At 33.1% G+C, this 20730-nt stretch overlaps 1 protein-coding gene across 5 annotated transcripts in view; it reads right to left on the minus strand.

Moving 5' to 3' along the window:
* The window catches only part of LOC143072274 (small conductance calcium-activated potassium channel protein 1-like), a 168664-nt gene that overhangs the window by 53989 nt on the left and 93945 nt on the right, over positions 1 to 20730 (minus strand). For all 5 annotated transcript variants that reach the window (XM_076247142.1, XM_076247138.1, XM_076247143.1 and 2 more), the window contains one exon: positions 7860 to 8880. In XM_076247142.1, the coding sequence (XP_076103257.1) occupies positions 7860 to 8687 (828 nt within the window). In that variant the 5' untranslated portion in view covers positions 8688 to 8880. The remainder of the gene's footprint in view (positions 1 to 7859; positions 8881 to 20730) is intronic.

Genomic DNA, 20730 nt, shown 5'->3' on the forward strand with positions numbered 1-20730 from the left:
ATGATACAGCAATTAACATTTATAGATCACCGTACGGCCTTTAACAATGAGCAAAGTCCATACCGCATAGTCAGCTATAAAAGTCCCCGATATGACAATGTAAAACAATTCAAACAAGAAAACTAACGGCCTTAATTATATAAAAAAAAAATGAAAAAAAAACAAATATGTAACACATAAACAAACGACATCCACTGAAATACAGGCTCCTATACAATATATTTTTTTTGATGGGATAGATTTCTTGTCCTTTTATATATTTAATTGGGCCGTTTTTTTGTTTGTTTTTTTTTTTTTTTTGTTTGGATTGTTTTACACAAGTAATTTTTGGGTCATTAATAGCTTACTTTTCAGCATTGGACCTATGACTGCTTACTTTACTAAATTATGTCTTTGTTGGAAAGATGTCTCATTTGGCACTCATACCTCATCTTCTTATTTCTATATACAAAGCACGTTTTAGAAAAAAAAATAATAGGTAATATGGCACCCACTATGATCCAGAGACTTTTAATATTGGAGATATTTTACATATGTCAACAGAACAGCAGCCGAACGATAAAAAAAAACCTCTGAGGTATATTTTGTGATAAAATTAGCAACAAACGGATATTATCGATGGATGAAACTATAAAAAATGTATTGAGCTATATACCGTACCCGCTCAGTGGCGGATCCAGGGGGCGGGGGTTCCGGGGGATGGACCCCCTTTTTTTGGACGATCAGTGCATTTGGATGGGGACATGTAGTTGGAACCCCCTCCCCTTTTGTCCAGGGTTAGGACCCCCTTTTTAAAATGGCTGGACCCGCCCCTGCCGCTTTCATAACACTTCTTTTTAGCATACTGAGTATTATGATGTTCTTACTATTAGTTCAGGTCCTGATAAAAAAAATACACATTCAGTACAGAAAGAAGTGTTTCAATGAAAGTTTCGTGTTTTTCTAGGCAGAAATGATTTTGCAATGACATTATACAGGTTTAAAAGAGCTCAAATGATTTTCTTACTGGACAGTGGTCACTTCATTGGATATTTCACTGTGTCATGTCGTGAAATTAATGCAGGTTCAATTCATAACAATGCACAAAACCGGTTCAACTACTTTTGCAAGGCGAAAAAGAAAGTCAAATCGTGAAGCCAATAAACAATATTTTTTTAATCTGAGCATGAAAATTGAAGATTACGTTATATATTTTACATTAAATATATTTGCAGAATAAAAACTTTGGTAATGAGAGTCCCAGACAATATATTAATTGACTGTTTTCCCACTAATTCCACGTGTTTTAAGTAGTAGTTTACTCGTAGTAGCCCACAATGCATTGTAGTTCATTGAGTCGATTGGTCAGTTTTTCAAGGCCATATTGGCCTTGTGTTTTGGAAATTACTATGCAAATATATTCTGACGTCAGAAAATCTAGAGTTCTCGACCTGTTTAAATAACCAGTACACGCACAATGCATGCGTTGTCAATCTCTAGATAGGGTTTAAATTAAAGTTCACATGAATACGGATTTAAAGAGGTCGACTGATTCACTTGCAAGTGAATAACTAATTGTCAATGTTTCTTAGCGTAATTTGACAAAATTGACCCTTTTTGGCTGCAAAAAGCGAATTGTTATTCCACTATTTCACTTTCATTATTGATTGAACAAAAAAAAAATCAAACTTTAGATTTTTTATATGGTTTTCTATAATGCCAGTAAACTTAGATAGGATATCCATGTTAACTCATAGATCCAGTTTGAATAAACTTACTCTTAAAAATAAATGTTGTCGGTACTAATATTCATTTTGTTTTTGAATTCAGGAAAAGTTATTGTCCTACATATTTTGGGTATAGTACATTGTATGTTATACTTTGTTCGTATATGTTTGTATTGAATTAGATCATGCTTTTTTCAGACAGTTTATGACGTACTATCAGTAAATCCGTTGGATGTGTACTGATTGATAATCAAGCATCTTCTAGTACTCTTAGATCGGACTTTATTCGTGTCTTTTGTCCTTTAGTTTTATTTTTTGTGCCTCGTGGCAAGCCATTACAAACCGATTTCCACAGTATTTTCTTAAATATTAATCTTGCTGTTCCACTTTCTTACGTTCACATACTAGTTTTATTACGTCACATTCAATATGAGCATACCGAAGCCTGTGATTCAGTTGTGGTCGTATGTTGTTGTCTGTCATATTTGTTTAAGGTATACATAATCTCTTATTAAGTCAGATTTTGCATACAGTTATATAAAAAAAAAAACATTAAAAAGACAATATATATATGTGAACAAACGCACGTGTCAAACACAATCATGAATTGAAAAAAGAAAATAATGAATTTTAAAGTTTGATGTAAAAGGATGCATCGTCAGTTTGGTAAAGATAAATTTTGTCAGAATGCCCAGTTAATTCTGTTATTCTCTGTCGATAACCAAATTTCATTTTTTTTTTTTATACAGTGATGCTTAAATTCTCGTGCATTTGAAATTTTTAATAACAAACAATGATGAAAAAAAGAGATAACAATCGCATATAATCTTTTTAGAAGTAGAATCTGTTTTTCTAATAAATCGATGAAAAACACTTCCAGTATTATTCCAAATACACTTTGTTGAAAATTACACTCAACGATTGATGCAACGTATGGTGTACAAAATATTGATCAAGCATATTAGACTTTATTAAATATAATAAAAAAAAATAGAGTAAAATGATTATGATGATGGTCAGTTCTTTTGATATTTAATTATTTGAAAACTGACAAGCATTTATGGGCCATTAACAAACGAAACGTAATAAAAATTGCCGGTGTTATATAGCCATTCTTCCCCCATGCCAGTTTTTCCCCCGGGGGAAAGACTGGCATGAGCCAATATTTCCCCCGGGGAAATTTTGGATCATTGCCATTCTTCCCCCGCGGAAATTTGACAATACGTATACATATAGTAACTTTTCCCCCATGCCAAACTTTCCCCCTATATTATAGATTTCTCTACATGTACTTATATACACGTCTGAAATTTAACCGAACAGTGTTAGAAAATGGTTTATTTATACAAAATTTTAGTTCTTTTGCAATAACACAAGTATGTCTACAGGTCTATCAGTCTGTCTATGTGTCAACTATTCTGTCTTTCTTTGTGTCCCCTAGTCATTCTACATTCTCAATTGCAGGCCTGTCTCATATGTCGACAAGTCTGTCTATAAACTACCGTTTATTGTGCACCGTACCAACATTTTTAGGGAAGCCAATTGTAACTGATATTTTACAGGTTTTTTTTTCATGCATTGTGCTGTCCTCGGTTGGGTTCATTTGGGAGGGTTGAGTTTATGGCCAGCACATTGTTTATGTGCCAATGCCCATTCCAAAGCCATGGTCATGTAGTACAGTGGCTGTTGTTCATGGTTCATGTCTTTCGATTTGTTTTTCGTAAATTATTTTGTTATCAATAAGGTCCTTAGTTTTGTTTGAATTGTTTTCAAATTTTTATGGTCGGGGCATTTTATAGCCAACTATATGTGTTTTTTTTTTTCCATTGTTGGAGGCTGTATGACGGTGGCATTTAATTACTTACTACCACGTCAATGTAACTCTGGTGGATATTTATATCATTATAGTGCTAGATCGTGGTCGACCCTATGCACCTTTAGGGCAGGCGGGATATATTTGTAGATCTTGTACAGCTCACACTAATGGGGATAGTTCCTGTACTTTCACGTCTACCATGCTGGTTACGGAGAGGGTGTACATATCTCCTCTAGGTTTGATGAAGTTTCAACCGTATTGGACTTCTCCTGAATGAAAACTTTAAGGCGACGATCAGAATTTTTCTCTACCCATGCTTTTGATGGGTTCTTTTACTTTGTGGTACAAACATGATTTATCATGTAAAGTCATTTCATTGTAGTATGTTGGAGACCTCAAAGACGCCTGTCCAGGGAAAAATCTTCAAACTGACCAGAAATGGTTTAAGTAATTGTATTAATTTGGTCAATGATACCAAGGGTTAACGAGAGAGAATGGATCTGATGATACTGATCACCACATCAGAATGTACTTCGTGTGTATAAATATAACATGAATGCACATGTATATGCTATCAAATGTATATTAATACGACTCCGTGAAGCTTTGGAACCGCTAAACTTATAAAAAAATTGATATTGTTTTATTAGGATAAATATTTCTAACTGACGTCGCCGATGTTATATTACAAGGGGGAAAAACTAGCTTCTTATGCCGCAAAGGGGGAAAATTGGCCTGATCCTCGTTTTCCCCCTATAACGCTGAGGTGGAAAAGTTGGATCATGCCATTTTTTCCGGGGGGAAATATTGGATCGATCCAGATTTTCCCCCCGGAAAAATTGGCATGGGGGAAGAATGGCTATAGGACACCGGTACAAACATATGTTTTGAGGCATTTGCAAGCCGTCGTCAGATAACTGTCTGAGATGATATCTTTAGAAAGAAACATTCACACATATTTAAGAAAGCACACTTCTATAGTAAGTATACATTCTGCTGGACGCAGATGAAGTACACTCCGTGCACAGTGCACATATTTTCCCAGAATGCATTATTCATTTGTATCTCTTTTTTCTCATGCAAGCAATACTGATCGTAATTTTCGATTACAGTGTTGTAAAGAAAACGTCCTTGTTCAAACAGGTTCGCAGAGATAAGGTGCATTCTATTTTATCAGGCTAAAAATAGCACGCTGCCAATTTATATCAGTCTGTTAATATTATTAACTTTCCTCCCTCGCATGTTTTTTCCCGCGATTTCAAGAGAAACAAACACAGTATAACCCATTTCGAATTTGTAGCCAGCGTTTTTTTTTATTAAATCCAAACATTGTTGAAAATTGTTTTCAGAACATTCTGTACAGTAAGACTTAAATATCTTTCAAAACGGATTTTTTTTTTCTCGAACGAAACTACCGTGAATACCAAACACTCTTAGACTATCTCTCTCACTCACACACACACACACATCTGATGTTAAAACCATACAAAATTAACTATGGAAACCTTACTTTGAAAAGCGTTTTCGTTATCTTTTCTTTTCATCTGAAGGTTGAATATTGCGTTAAAATAGCTTCCCTCTAATCCCATAGGATTTAGTATGATTGCCATAGAGACAACTCTTCATAAGAGATCAAAATGACACAAAAATTCACAACTAAGGGTCACCATGAGGCCTTCGACAATGAGCAAGGCTCATATTTTTAGTCAAAGTACTGGCATATCAGCCCTCCAAAATAACAACAAACAAAACAAAAAAAAAAAACGACATGAACTTTTTCAATCATGCTGTTACTCAAAGATCCACTAATGACTATAATGTGTTTTCCCTTCAAAATTAGACTCTTAAACCTTTACTATGATAACCTTGATAAAAGGCATAACCGCATAACTGAAATAACTACTTAATGAAAATACAAGCAAGTTCCTTACCCTGGGTATATTGGACAAAAGGTATCAGGTTTCACAATTTCTATTGGACTCTAAGGAATTAATTTGTGATTATAGATGTAAAATTAGACAGTGGCACAGTGCAATTTTCAAAAATTATTATACGCGATAAGCAAAAAAAAATATTACTTATTCATTAATTATATAGCTTTTGTGTAATCTGTCGCATTTCCCTGGAAGCCAGTGCCAGTTTGTCATAAAATCTCATTAGGGGAGATAGGCGCTAGCAACACCGGAATAGTTTTAGTGTTTGCTTTCAGGGATTCCTGTATATATCACATGATTGCCATGGATTTTCATATGACAGAGGTAATCTTCTAGACTAACGTGGCTTGCATGTCACAATATGTAACACAACTTACAGTCATATTGAAACGTAACACCACTGAAGGTAGTATATACTGCCAACCCATTACTCAATTTTGTATTTTGAATAGTTAGTTCTTTAAGCTTTTACTGGTGGATTTTTCAACGATAAGCTTTAACTGTTTTAACACCAAAAACTAAGAAAGAAGTGATACATTTGAGAAATTTGTTAAAACGTTATTTGTTAATATAAAAAAGAAGATGCGGTAGGGTTACCAATTAGACAACTCTCCACAAGATACCAAATGAGACAGACATTAAAAACTATAGGTCACCGTACGGCCTTTAATAATGAGCAAAGCCCAAACAACATAGTCAGCTATAAAAGGCCTCAAGGCATTATAGATCAGAGAAGTCGAAAGTCCTGATTGACGTTTTATTGGGGGTCTGAAGGGTGTTCACAGAAAAGAAAATAAGATGGGCCAAAAATCAGGAATAGAGACAAATTGACAAAAAATTAAGAGGCGAACAATCATGGTGTGCTAAAATATTAAAATGTTCGAGAATAATGGTCCAAAAATTGAAGGACACATGAATGAAGAATGAAGAGCTGTCTCTCTCTCTCTAATGATGACGTCAGGAATTTGTCATTTAGTCTGTACGTAACTTCATTCTTGAAAATAGAAGTATGGGTTAGCTATTGCTTTAATTCAGATATTTTAAGCTTAACCACCTGTTAACATTTTTTTTCACACATAACTGACAATTAATAAGTTGAAAGCTAACTCGTCAGCATGTTTGTTTTACTTTGTCAATAAGCAGTGACGTTTTCTTCAATAGTCATATCTTGAAAATATTGAATTCTTCAGTAGATCGAACTTTTATGGTTTATTTATCAATATAATGAGGTCAGAGTGATTATTATTACCATTCTTTATTGTTATATCAATATCTTACTAATTAAAAGTACACATACGTGAACAGTACCACGATCAGTACAATGTTTGTTTATCGCCTTTTCGATCTGCTAAAAAAATGCTTATTAGTTTCAACCCATTAATCTGAGACGCGTGTGTGTTCTGTGAACTTTAAAATTTGTAAATATCATCGCTTTCATTCTGAAATGTCAATTTCACTCAGATACATTGTACATGTCATTTACAGATTTCTGGGCACTTTATCAAAATCAATAATGACAAAATTGCTTTTGCTATTTCAATTCATTAATGCGTAAGTCAATCAAGTCTTTATTTTGAGGGAAATGTCATCTGAAAATAATCCACAGCTTCTAGACCACGCTCTGTAAATTTTAATACCATTTTCTTGAAGGTTTCATCATTAATAATTAAAGTGGTTTTAATGATGAAACTGGTGATTACTAAAATGGTTATGCTTCAGGGATCAAAGTTCTAATTTTACCTTTTTGGCCCGATTATCAATCTCATTAAACTCTAATATTACCAGGAGACCAGCACTCTGAGTCTCCCTTGATAATGACAAATTGCGACACGTCTATTCTGATTATGGGACTGAATAACGCTTAATGAATTGAAACTCTATAATGACATCATTTTATATTGTTTGCTTCATCAAGACAATCGATTTTTCTAAAATGGATTGTTGGAAAGATGACAAAAATATCATCCATATGTTAAAAATGTAAACAAAATACTCCTACTATAATAATATAATTTGTTGCAAAGAAATATTGTAAAATTGAATGACCATTGCCAAAAAAAGTTGGAACTCATTTAATACGGGGTATATCTGTTAAAATGTATAATGGGTACAAACTAAACGCAACATTCTATGTATCTAACATGATATGTACAACTTAATAAAAATGAAACCTGCTTTGTTTTGCCCTAGAAATTAAATTCTTGAAAAGTGGAAATTTACTGAACATGTGCTGACTTTCTTTACATTTCATGCTGCTGTCTTATTACTATACGAACTTCTTAATTAAACTATGTGAAAAGTTAATGATGTTGTATGCCTACACATGATATGCGCATATCTCTTGTAAACATATTTAGACGTGTGCAATTAATTGAAAACATATGACATGCAGATTTTACGTACCTTATCATACACCTTTGCCATAGTTAATTCCGTTTCTACAATCATTAAGACAATTCCTGAAATCCCAATCACTAGACAATAATCTGAAATTTTCCGTCTTTTTTCATACAATGTTTTCCTTTTTCCGAGTCTATAACCAACGTTGGGTTTTTGTTTTTCTTTGTTTTGCTTGTCATCCATGCCATACTTAGTACCTTCACCGCCCACGACAAGAGGTGCTATTCCGCTATCCTCGTTAGTGTAGCTCATTTTAGAGGATGTAGGCAAAGACTGCATAGATTGAGGTTTCTGGAGTTGCCGAAATGATCCGATGGCACCATTAACGCGCATGTAATCCGCTCCAATGTTTGAAAGAGCTGATTCTTTTTCTTTTGATTTACTGTCCTCAATTTTGACGCCATTTTCTGTTGTATATGTTTTATCCTCGTCATCCGAATGCAAAAGTCGATCTGATTGCAGGCGTGAGTTCGAAACTGCCGACATGCTCTGTGACTGACTCCGCTCAATCACACCTTTATCACTACAATTGCTGTTTACATCTTCATTAATATTATAGCTTTGCAATTCAATATCTGGCGATGTATAAGCTCTATTAATCTTTCCATCAATAATAGGTTGTCTTATTTTCAATTCATCAGAGATTTTGTGGTTGTTGGCTGTGTCCATGTCATTTTCATTTTTGTCATCGGAGGTGATCCGTACTGCTTTAGTGAGCTTGACATTTCGTTCGTTTGGATCTGCGAATGCAACAGGAACCTCTCGGAGCAGATGTTCTGTTGAATCGATACGCCCCTTCTCATTGGCTTGTGCCACTGGTATTACAGACATATTCAAATATCATATATAATTTTATCAACCAATCAATACAAAGCCAGCAAGTGTTTTCAATGAGAATAGTGATATTGACGATACTTCTCATTAACGCCTTGATTTGTTTTTATTGTATAAAAATCAACGATTTCCAAATGGTACTCGCTCTCCTCGTTATAGCAATTTATTTAGTATCTGAGCGTAAACTTGTCTGAAAATATACAAAGATCAAATGTTTCATTCATAAGTGTAATTTGTCTACATTATACATGTTATAAGCATTTTTTAGTAACTACAGATGAAAAGGAACCCAATCTCACTCTTAATTGTTTTATTGTATAATATACGTACTTTTAATTAATTAAGAGAGGATAATTTTATACAAAAAAGCCTTTTGATAACTTACATTAAACACTTTAATTCATTAGATTAAAATGAAATCCATATCTTTGTATATAAATGCAATTAAAAACGCATTCGTATTAAAAGTTTATATTAAGAATTCACAAATACATTGGTAAAGAATGTAATCAAAAATGTCATAATTAAATAGAAGAAACCGAAGTAAGATTAATTAATTCTTTTATTCTGTAAGCAAATATACAGCTCATAGGATTAAATACATACACAAATTATTATACAGTTTACATATACATATACAGCATTAATATATAGCGGAGTTTGGCATACAATTTCATCAATGTAATTCGATATATGAAATAGATAAAAATAAAACTTGAAACCAATTTTATCCTTTTCCATTAATAGAGGTAACATATATCTGTGATTTTATCAGTTGTCAATTTGAAAGTATGCGTGCCAATTAGACAACTCTCCATAGTATATTTCAGTGCATTTTATAGGGATTATAATTCTTACAATTAATTGTGATGCCGTTATATGATTCTCTGAATAATATTTATGATTTGAACTATTTACGGATACAATAACCAAAGGTTATTTAATACTACTAATTACAAAAAAGGAAATCGTTAAGTACAATGTGGCTGAACACGTTTTTGAATGAGATTGATTATTGGTTGCTTGACGTCCAGTGGCAAATATATCATGCATATTCAGGACGAAAACAAGTTGACATTAGATACAAAAGGTAGGTCAGTCTTGTAATAGTAGTCGTCTAGGATGAAGGTCTGGAAATTTTCGACTACCACCGGAAATTGAGGATATATTGGATAGGGACATACAATTTTCCTTGCAACAGGCCACTTACGGACTCCTGATTGAGTTGCTGCAAGGGTTCGTAACGTTTGGAGAGCGTGGCACTCTTTCCACACGAGGCATCGGCATTAACGTCCCCATTCTAACCGGACGTGGTTGCGTACTTGATACATACCGCACGACCAAACATATGCCCACTTTGGCAAGGGTTTCCTGTCAGTCGACAAAAAAGACCGGCCAAGACCACATTCCAAGTCCCCAGACACCCTTGCTTTTTTAATGAGAAGGAAAGATATATTATAAGTTGTTCCAAGTTAATTTGTGTGGTTATAAACAGCTTTAAATACATTATGATTACCGGTAGTCAAAGAAATGAAAATAATAATTATAAAATTACCACCCCTGCTCTGTTGCATTCCAAAGTGGTGGTCATTATAAGTATAATATGGTTTGTCGAACGACCTTACTAACCTTAGGTATGCACAGACAATGTTTGTTTGTGTAGGTAATTAATAATTATAGCGATGCTATACAGTTTTGACAATGTTATAGATAATAATTAACTTATATTAATATGCACATGCATGTATAAGTCAATTATGATACCATGCTTATTGGTAAAAGTGTGTGTATATTGCCTAAAATCGATCACACCACAGGCCTAAATGCAAGTATCAAATGGCTGTGTGTGTGGTTTTTTTTTTTATAGAGGACAATTTGATTAACAAATTAAATACAAATTTGTCTTAAACGTCACTTAAAAGTCCATAGTTGCAAGACAGTGTTTTGTGTCACATGCGAAATACCATGATAGTTAAAAACGAATAGATGTAAAAGTATTTGCCTGAATAAAGTTGTAAAATTACATAACTTAGTCCTGAGGCTTTTCAAATGTACTTTGCCCATACCGTTACCTAGTGTCATCGAAGTTAATAATTATATTGTAAAAAGGGTACACAGTTAATTATGCACTCATATTTTCGTAAAACATTTCATGTTAAATTGATTTTAACAAACTAAAATGTTTCCAAAATTAAGAGAGAAAGAGAGGCGAGAGACACAATAATGTTAAGTTGAAATGATTCTTTTAAATTCATAAATTATACGGACGTCATCACAAGTTGGTTGACCGTTATACAAATGACAGTCACACATGGCTGAGAGGGTGATCGAGCAGATGGTTAACCCCGAAGATACCTTCGATTCGCCTCAGTTGACAATTGTTTTTTTTTTTAGGCTTACAATCTGCTCGATCACCATGTTAACTCTGTGTCCTTTGTATAGTGGTCAACCAACCTTTGACCTCAAAATAATAAATGGAATTGGACGACGATGCGCAGACGGAAGTTATCTATTGGTTACATAATGAGTGAAATAAGCCGACCAAGTTTCAACTCTATTAAAACACGTCAACAGCAACAAGACTTTATTTTCTGAATTCGATAAAATCAAAGGTTCAGAGAATGGCTGCCAATTATTATAATAGATAAACCTAGTATCAGATAAGTAAGATTTTCAACATTCAACTACAGATTAAAACACTATAATCCTAAAAACGTGATGCATAAAATCGTGCAGAGTGGAGTTTACTTAAAAATATGTATAATATCACTCATAGTGAACAAAACAAATCAACTTAATGTTACTTCTGGGAAATCTATGCTGCGCCATTTTTCTCCAATGCAAGTCAGTTGTTTAAAATGTAGGATTAACTTTATTTATTCTTTTATTGTTTGTTTTTATGGTTAAACATATGACTATGTAGGAATTCATGTTTGCTATAAGAACATTGATGATATGATTCCCTAGATGTATGAAAATTTAAGCAAACTATCAGCATACATTTTTATCCTGTTAAAAGCATCCTCAGTTAACAATAAACGGAATAGTAATTTGAAATTAAATCTCAGTATTTTTTATTTCTTATTAAAAAGACTGAAACATTTTTTGTTTTCATTCCCCAATCATTTCAGACTATTGGCCAGTAAATAGTTTTGTAATCATTTTTTTTTTTTTATAATTGAAGTTCTTATTCTTGTGATATAATGACGTCATTTACTATTCGCACGTTCAACCGTTTGGATTCTGTCGCATAGTAAGGTAAAACGCTTAAAAAAATCCAGATAACTATAAAACTGTCTGTCGTCATCACTTGCTAATTCTGATTTCAAGTAAATAAATTACTTATCACGGGCAGTGTTCTATATGAAAAAAAAAAGATTTTGTATAAATACAGTGAAACCTGGCTAAACCGAATCCTGCATAAACCGAAAACCTGTATAAACCAAACATTATTCTTAAGCACCTTCATATCAATTTGTATGAACTGTGAACTTGCATGATAAAACCGAACATCAGCCAAAACCGAACAAAATCTAGAGTCCCAAAGAGGTTCGGTTTAAACAGGTTTCACTGTAGAACATCACAAATGAGAGGTGAAAGATACCAATATATATACCACCCCAATATGTAGTAATAGTAGTCGATGGAGTATGTCTAGGGGGTGGGGATGAGTGGATAATCTCCAGGTAAATTGAATGTGATACCTCAAAAGAGGGATATTCAAAAGATCGAAAATAAACTGACAACGCCATGGCTAAAAAAGAAAAAGACAAACAGACAAATAATAGTACACAAGAAACAACATAGAAAAGTAACGCCGTAAGCAACACGAACCCTACTAAAACTGTGAAGGGGGATTGCGGGTGCTCCGGAAAGGTAAGCAGATCCTGCTCGACACTAAGGACCATCTTGACCTTGTTTTACGGTATTAATGATTCTTTTATTGTTGAAGACCTTCCATCAACTATCAAGATGAAGAAAAGAAAGAAAAAAAAACTTCGGCCATTGATCATTCTTATTTTTTCTATGCATTGACTTTGTGTGAGATTAGGTCCTGTGCACGTTTACTCCTAACATATTCTTTTATTTTCTGTTTAAGAGTCTGAATACGACTTTTCATGCAAGTTTAATCCTTCAATGTAAAAGGTCATATGGCAATACATTGACGTTTTTTTAAAGATGATTTGATACCGGGAAATTGATGGTCTTATTTTAATTTAAACCATGTCAGCTATCTAGTTTTATCTACAAAAAAGAGCCAGTTTTGTATTCTTTGATATCAAGTTCAATCCTCCATGCAGAAACGACATTTATTTTCTTTGTCCAGTAGCATCGTATATTCTTAAAATAGTTTCTCGTACAATGTCTGGACATCGGTGGACTTGCAACATTGCAAAACCACACTTTACAAATGAAAATCAACACTCTGCAGATTATAGTTATAAAGTAGGACAATAAATGAACAAAAGACAAATCCGGAACACAGAAGTACAAACCAAATACCATCAACTCTGAAAACTAAAAGTAAAATAGAAACATGGATCACAAAAAACATACAGGGGCGATATCAGAGAGTGAAGAGAACTTGCTTCTTACAAGACACTTTCCGTGAAAACAATTCAGGTTGATATGAAGACAATCTTGTTTCAGTTTTTTCTTTTTTTTTTTTTTTTAATCTAACATGAGGCATTTGCCTCATTTGCCTCCATGTAGTTACGGCCCTGGTAGCACTCGTCGTGTTGCTAACAGTGGTTAAACTTAAACCGCTGTTGGCGGAAACAAAACATCTATATCTTCTGACTGTTATATCACAAGAACAGAATGGTAGTCTAATATTTCCATAAGTTGTTTCGTGGGGAAATGTATGTGTCTTGATATTTGTCATTTTTTTTTCTGCAAATGTGACGTTATTTAGAATTAAAAAGATAACAAAATATTACAATCAAAAATTTTAAAAAAATCAGCACTCATAGATAGCTCCATAAAATGACAATGTTCTTACTTTCCGCCAATTTTATTTGTCCATATCAGGGTTCAGTGCTTTTTAATGTAAAAGGACACACAGTTATCAAGTCGTCAAATAAACTATAATACACTGAATGGACTAATTGGAAAGTATAACACTATTACAGGCTGTGAAAAACTAACCATTGTTTAAACGACAGTTTGACGTCAGAGAAATATAGTATAGAATAAATATACTTTACTTTTGTTACACACGTGCCGCATAAGCTCTTTATTAAAACTTTTTAATTAATATCAGATATCTAACAATTTACTATTATTTACAGTAGAGTTTGGCGTATAATCATATATTGAAAAACACACCTTAATTGTCACGTGGATAAAAGTAATAGATTGTCAAATACATTTCTGTTTATGAATTTGAACAGCTAAACTGAAATTATTTTCTACTTTTAGGTTCATTAGGAATTAAGCTGGAGTATATGTTCTGATTTCCATTTAGCGTGTAAATCAAATATCCAATTTTATAGCGCGCATCTATATAATGAATAATTGAATTAATTTGTCCAGAATCCTTTATATCAATTGGAGGACATAGATATAAGTCTATTTAAAATGCACCATATAACCGAGTAGATTATTCTACTAAAATGCACTCGATCATGCAACAGAATCCAAAGTGCAATACATAGACAATAATAGTGCATTGACTTGACATATCAATGATATAAGGATGAGGCTTAGAAACGGGGAAATGCGAGGCTGTGCCGAGTTATTTCCCCGTTTCAGGTCGAATCCTTATATCGTTGATATGTCAAGTCAATGCACTATTATTGTCTTTATACTGCAATCTAAAAAACATTTTCAATTGTTGTTTAATGCGTTAAGGTTATTTATTTGATTTATATATTTGGGGAAATCCCCTTTAAAAAGGCCTCATATCATGCACACAGAGAAATTTTCAACACAATAAAATGTACATTTACCTCCTGAAACCCACACTCGATGGTGAACGAAATCATTTGAGAATGGACTCAAATATCAACCATAAGCATAACAAATTAATGATTTATAGGTTGCAAACAAAAAATATTAATAAATGAAATATGTGTTTCCAATAATTGCAAAAGAAACAAGGTTGAGTCGTCCCGCGCATCGTTGTATGCATTGGAAACAAGAACAGATTAAAGAGGTCGTATGAACAATTAAATGTTATTTCGGCAACTTCTATATAAATATTCATGAGGAAAAGTGATATCGGGTCAGTGACTGTATATGACATAGAAATATACAGTCAGAAGCGGATTTAGGGGGGGGGGCAGGGGGCCCGCCCCCCCCCCTGTTGGATAAAAATTTGGTTGCTTATATAGGGAATCACTGAAGCGTGACTGGAGCAGGTCCACCCTTAGGCAGTCAGTATGAAAATTTCTAGATCCGCCAGTGACAGTCAACGCATTTTGACTGCTACAACATTGGGCAGCACCCCCAATCTAGACATATGTTTCTGTGAAAATAACTAGGATCCAGCAGCCAAACTGTGCAACATACATTAGAGACACACAACTCAACTGATTAAAAAAATTCAAACAAAACATAAAAAATAATCTCGCAAAGCAAGATGTATATTTAGTATACATAAGGTGTCAGACCACCAATACACCCACTCCAATATAAGTACATTGTAGTCCTGAATCATACATGTACTAAATTGACTTCTAATTGTCAAAAAATCTTTTCGTTTTTTTTTTTAATTTGAAGTCCTGTCTAAAGATTCCGTGTGAATAAATAGCAAAAAAATATGTTTAGTACAAAAATCTATACCATTCCGTACTTCAAGTTGGTTTTAGGTTCATTTTCCGAGTCTTGAGATTTCTGTTTAATGTTTCTTTTGATGATTATTTACCACTTTGGGTTTTTCTGGTTGGACATGCTGTTTGTTATGTTTCTATTTATCAGGTGTTATTGCCCCAAGGTTCCTTATTTATTGTCATTAACGAATTTTAAAGGGGCACTAGCTACGAAATATATTAAAAATCTAAATATGACATTTTTTTGTTCCATCATAATGAAAATGAAATAGTGAAATAATAATTTGCTTTATCAGCTAAAATGGTTCAATTTTGTCAAATTTAGCTAATAAACATTGATAATGAATTATGCATTTGCAAGTGAAAAACTCGACCTCATCAAATCCATATTCATGTGAACTCCAATTTAACCCCGTAAAAAGAGATAGAATGACGCATGCATTGCCCGTGTATGGTTATTTAAAGGAAAAGAATGTCAAAATTGAAAGTGAATCAAAGATAAATAATTTGATTGACTAATTCGATCCCCAAAAATATTCTTATAAAGGCAAAAAACGACGATAAACATAAATTTATAATTTATAAAACAAAATTTAACAGACCTATAAAAATCCAATTACACGAGTTGCTGTTTACATCGCTTATATGGTCATGGAAGGTCAACTCGATAGTTAAGTAATTACATGTAGATGGCGTTTTGCCAAAATTCTTACGAAACGAAGCTACATCTTATTGAGACCATGTCCTGTAAATTGTTTATTTTATACTTTTGATAGTTTGGAAAAATGTTTTATAATGTTATAGATAAAATATTAGAATTTCAGTCTAATCGGTGAACATGAATTTGACAGCTAGTGCCCCTTTAACAACCGAATATCATCTGAAAGCAACCGAATGAATGGTTGTTTGTGGGGGGATATATACAATAGACCGGAGAATTTAAATTTACAAATTTATTCCATCAGTAAAACTATTCAAAAATATGTTCCTAGTGATAAACAAACAAAGATATTCCATCAACCTATTGGGATTAATTACTTTTTCTTGTATTTGTATGTAAACATTCATCCAGACATTTTACTTGTGGATAATTGTGTCCGCCATTTTGATTTGTCCATTTACTTCCATGGTAATCATGAAAGTCATTCCACACTTTTGTCTGTTTAGGTTCGGACACAATTTTCATAATCCAAAGTTAAATTAAAAAACTATTGCAATGATACTTTCTAATAATCCTAACGTACGTGTATTATTAAGGATGAAAATTGATGGGAAAATAAAATCCAAACTGCAATGCCACTTCTGTCTTTTCTTCTGCAAGCGAAAATTATCAAAGAATTCTATTATGACAATTGTCTTAAATACATTAAATTGAGAATGGAAATGGGGATTGTGTCAAAAAGACAACAACCCGACCAAAGAACAGACAATATGTATGTTGTATCTTATTTTTCGGGTCCAAGGCAACGACTTTGGAGCACAAGTAAAATCGTAGCTGGGGTACAAATTATGACACTTGCAAGATTTTAACGTTTGGAAAAATACCCGAGGTGATGAGCTAATAAACAAATGCCAATCATAGATTTTGAAAAAGATGAGAAATCTAGAAAATCTAATTGAACAAATAATTTTTCACCAAGGTTTAATTATATTGATATTAGTTATTTTTCTGAGTTTATTAATTGTCTTTTTTGCAAATTGTGCATGAAAGCGTTTGATTAAGAAGAATAATATAATATGTATGCAATTACAACAGTAGATCATGAAATTTTAAAAGGTTACTTCAGTATATGGGTATGAACTCTGAAAGCATAATTACAAATAAGTTACCAAAATAAATTGCAGATCATTGAAACAAGAAACGTCGACCTTTTGTACTTCAGACAATGTAAAACAAGACATGCAATTATCTTCCGCGTGGCTGTCACAATTTTAATTCTTTCCTCTAGTCTGGTATCTCAAATGTTAACGAGACCGACCTATATTTTTTTTTTCTTCGACTACACTTTTTGTAATATTTCCCACTGAACGGTATTAATCATTTGAATACTATCCAGTGGAAAATATTTCTAGTATATAAGTATAGTTTAAACTAAATGATGTTAATAAGACGTGTGTATCAGTTAATGGGATATTAAAAACGTGTGGGTCGGGAAAATAAACGTACAAATGTAAAGAAATAATCATTGAGGCTCAAATCTCTTGTCCATAATGACTCCTCCAAAAAAGTCAGCGTGAGATTCCCAAAACACGATCCTGTGATATAAACCTTTAAATTATATAATAGGCTGAGCATCTGGAAATGAAACCCTTAAGTCAGACTTAATTGCTGTCCGAAAACTGGTTTGACTGTACATTTACATGTTTTTCAAATGCAAATATCTCCTCCCTCCGCCCCTTCTCGTTAATTTATATGAGTAAACTGCAGCTGCCCTTGGTGCTATGAGTATCTCAAAACTTGGTATGTAAATACACCATAGTCAGCAAGAAAAGACCCCAATATGACAATGTAAAACAATTCAAACTAGAAAACTAACAGCCAGATTATTGTACAAAATATAGAAACGGAAAACAAATATGATATACAGCAACAAACGACAACCACTGAAGTAAAGGCTCCTGACTTGGGACAGGCACATGTATACAGAATGTAGCGTGGTTAAACTAATTTGAAGGCGCCAACCCTCCACTAACCTTGGACAGTGGAGTAACAGTGCAACATAATCGCGAAGTGTAGAGTTGAACAACAGCTTACAAAGGCAGTAAATTCCTAAACTATGTGTGCTTAGAGGTAAAGCTTTATTTCTGGTCTTATATTTGACCCTTCTTGAGATAAACCCACAACCTCAGTACTCGATGTAAACATGCAAAAAAAAGTTTACATCTTCGTAGGAAAGAATGATATTGTAAAACTCAAAACTTTCCTTTATGAGATATGCCAATTTGTTATCCTGTTCACGTCAATCAAATGTCACCAATTATTTATAATAATGTTCATTTATACTGTAAAATGATCTTTTAAAAATTACAATTTTCTCCTCGATTTCTCGTTTTGAGAACCATCGTTAGAAACAGTTGACATCAAATCATTTAATTAGCTTTACAAATGCTTTGAGGAAGAAAGTACTTGTTTGAAATATTATCTGTGTTGTACATTTTTTTTCTCTAAAAAATCAATATGGTTACTGTATGCTAAAAAAAAATCAATTTTTGTCTGGTACTATTAAAATAACAGTTTATCTATCAAAAGTAAAGGATGGTAATTGATAGACAATGTAATTCGTTTTTGTTGACCCTTTTTTAACCGCAACACAGGAAGAATTGTGCAGATTAAATCACTAAGTAATAATCGAGAAATCTTGAAATAACAGTTACTGTGTTGATTCTGACGAGATTACATCCTTTTGATATTTTTTCCTTGATGACGATATTGCGTGTTGACATGTGATTCGCTTTTTGAATAGCGATCAATTTAAAGGTTACCTTGAAATTAATATAAAAAAAACTCAAACAAGGGTTCCAGTCTAATTATTAAAGATGGCAGATTATATAATTTTCCCAAAAGAGTTTCCCCCAAGGACGCGAAAAATCCATAAACCTACTTGAAAATGCAGTATATCTAAAGAAGGGGGAAATGTCAACATTCAACAACACATTTCATTTAGTACAAGTGCATTGTTACAGCAATAAATGTGATTTTAAAGAGACTTGTTGTCAACAATACTAGCATGAACAGATTTAGTTGTAAAACAAAAATGAACGTGTTGCCCTCGTTCTAAACACACACCCACTGGTAAATTGTAATTCAAAGTATAGGAAAATAGGAAGTATGTGCAGTGCATCCAACATACAAAATAAATACATTAAAAACGGAAGAAGAAAGTAGTGTCACTAGTGATTTTTTGGAATACGGAACGCGAGACTGGCGTACAAAATTAAAAGCCTGGTATCTTTTATGAGTTTCTTTAACGTCTTTCTTATATGTATTATCCAGTACCAGGACAATCAAGGAGTGTTCTTTATTAATTCAAACTGGGTAAATCGAATAACTTACAGTCCTATCTAATGGGAACAATTGTAGCAAACGAATTCTCGTTTTAGACAGGTTCGACTGTAAACATGTACATGTAACTAGGCCATATGAATTTGAGATCATACAACAACCAAAAGTGATCGAAGAAACCATTTAATAAATACAAAATAAAATCATATTATTTCATTTAAGATGATTTATTTTGGTCGGTGCAACAATGGAACAACATCGGAGTAGTCTAACAGATATAATAGATAAGCACATATATTATGTTAGATGACCCTTTTGAGACGAATCACGCGTCTGCTCTACCAAATTATGAACTAGTATCTTTGAAGAATTTTACCACGTAATATTACAATATTGTAGTAGAGTTGAAAGATAGCTTACCAAGGCAATATAATTATAATTGTGTATTTGAGTTATTGCTATGATTGGTTAATATGCTACATTGTAGTAGCAGGCCACTTATTAGTCAACATCATAACAAGTTACACAATGGTATCGCATTTGCAAATCCTTCATACATATTCAGTGATTTTGTTGGCTTTTTTCAAAACTACCTCTACCCTTTTTTGTTGGGAAAATATGCGTCATTTTCACCAAATTGGGAAAGTTAAAATAAACCATGAATTTGACTGAAACTTCAATTTACAGATCTATTTTCAAGAGTCAAACCCTGCTTTAAAAAAGACCCCATTTTGTCAGTGATGATAAATAAACAGAGCCTCAAATGTGCACATATAGTCATTTTAGGCAAGAAAATTGTTTAAATGAGTGTTTTTCAGTTTGTATTCATGCTGAATTACTACTGAGACTGCACTGTTTGGGGAAAAAATGTCTTTTTGAGAATAATTTTAAGCCATTTTTTTTCAAATTGGGATTCTTCCCTGGGGGAAAAGCCTTTATTCTCCACTAATTTAAGGCAAACAATATCACTGAATATTATAGTATTTAGTAATAGCTATTCTTTTTCTTGGGGAAGGGGGTGATTCTACTGTAGGTTGAGATTAAGGAATCTAGTAAGTCACCTCTGAAATGCAGTTTTTTTTCTATGCACAGACTACTTTATTGTACCCAAAATCTGTACTGTTTTATTTTACAGAGACTTGCTTTTTGAGCTACATGTCCTCCGAAAAAAGTAGTTGAGCCTAACAAATAATTGATATATGAAACTAAATAAAATGAAACCAAATAGATCTACAAATGGCGAAACCCGTTCATCTAATTACTT

Source organism: Mytilus galloprovincialis, chromosome 4 (assembly GCF_965363235.1).
Source record: "Mytilus galloprovincialis chromosome 4, xbMytGall1.hap1.1, whole genome shotgun sequence".
Lineage (NCBI taxonomy): Eukaryota > Metazoa > Mollusca > Bivalvia > Mytilida > Mytilidae > Mytilus > Mytilus galloprovincialis.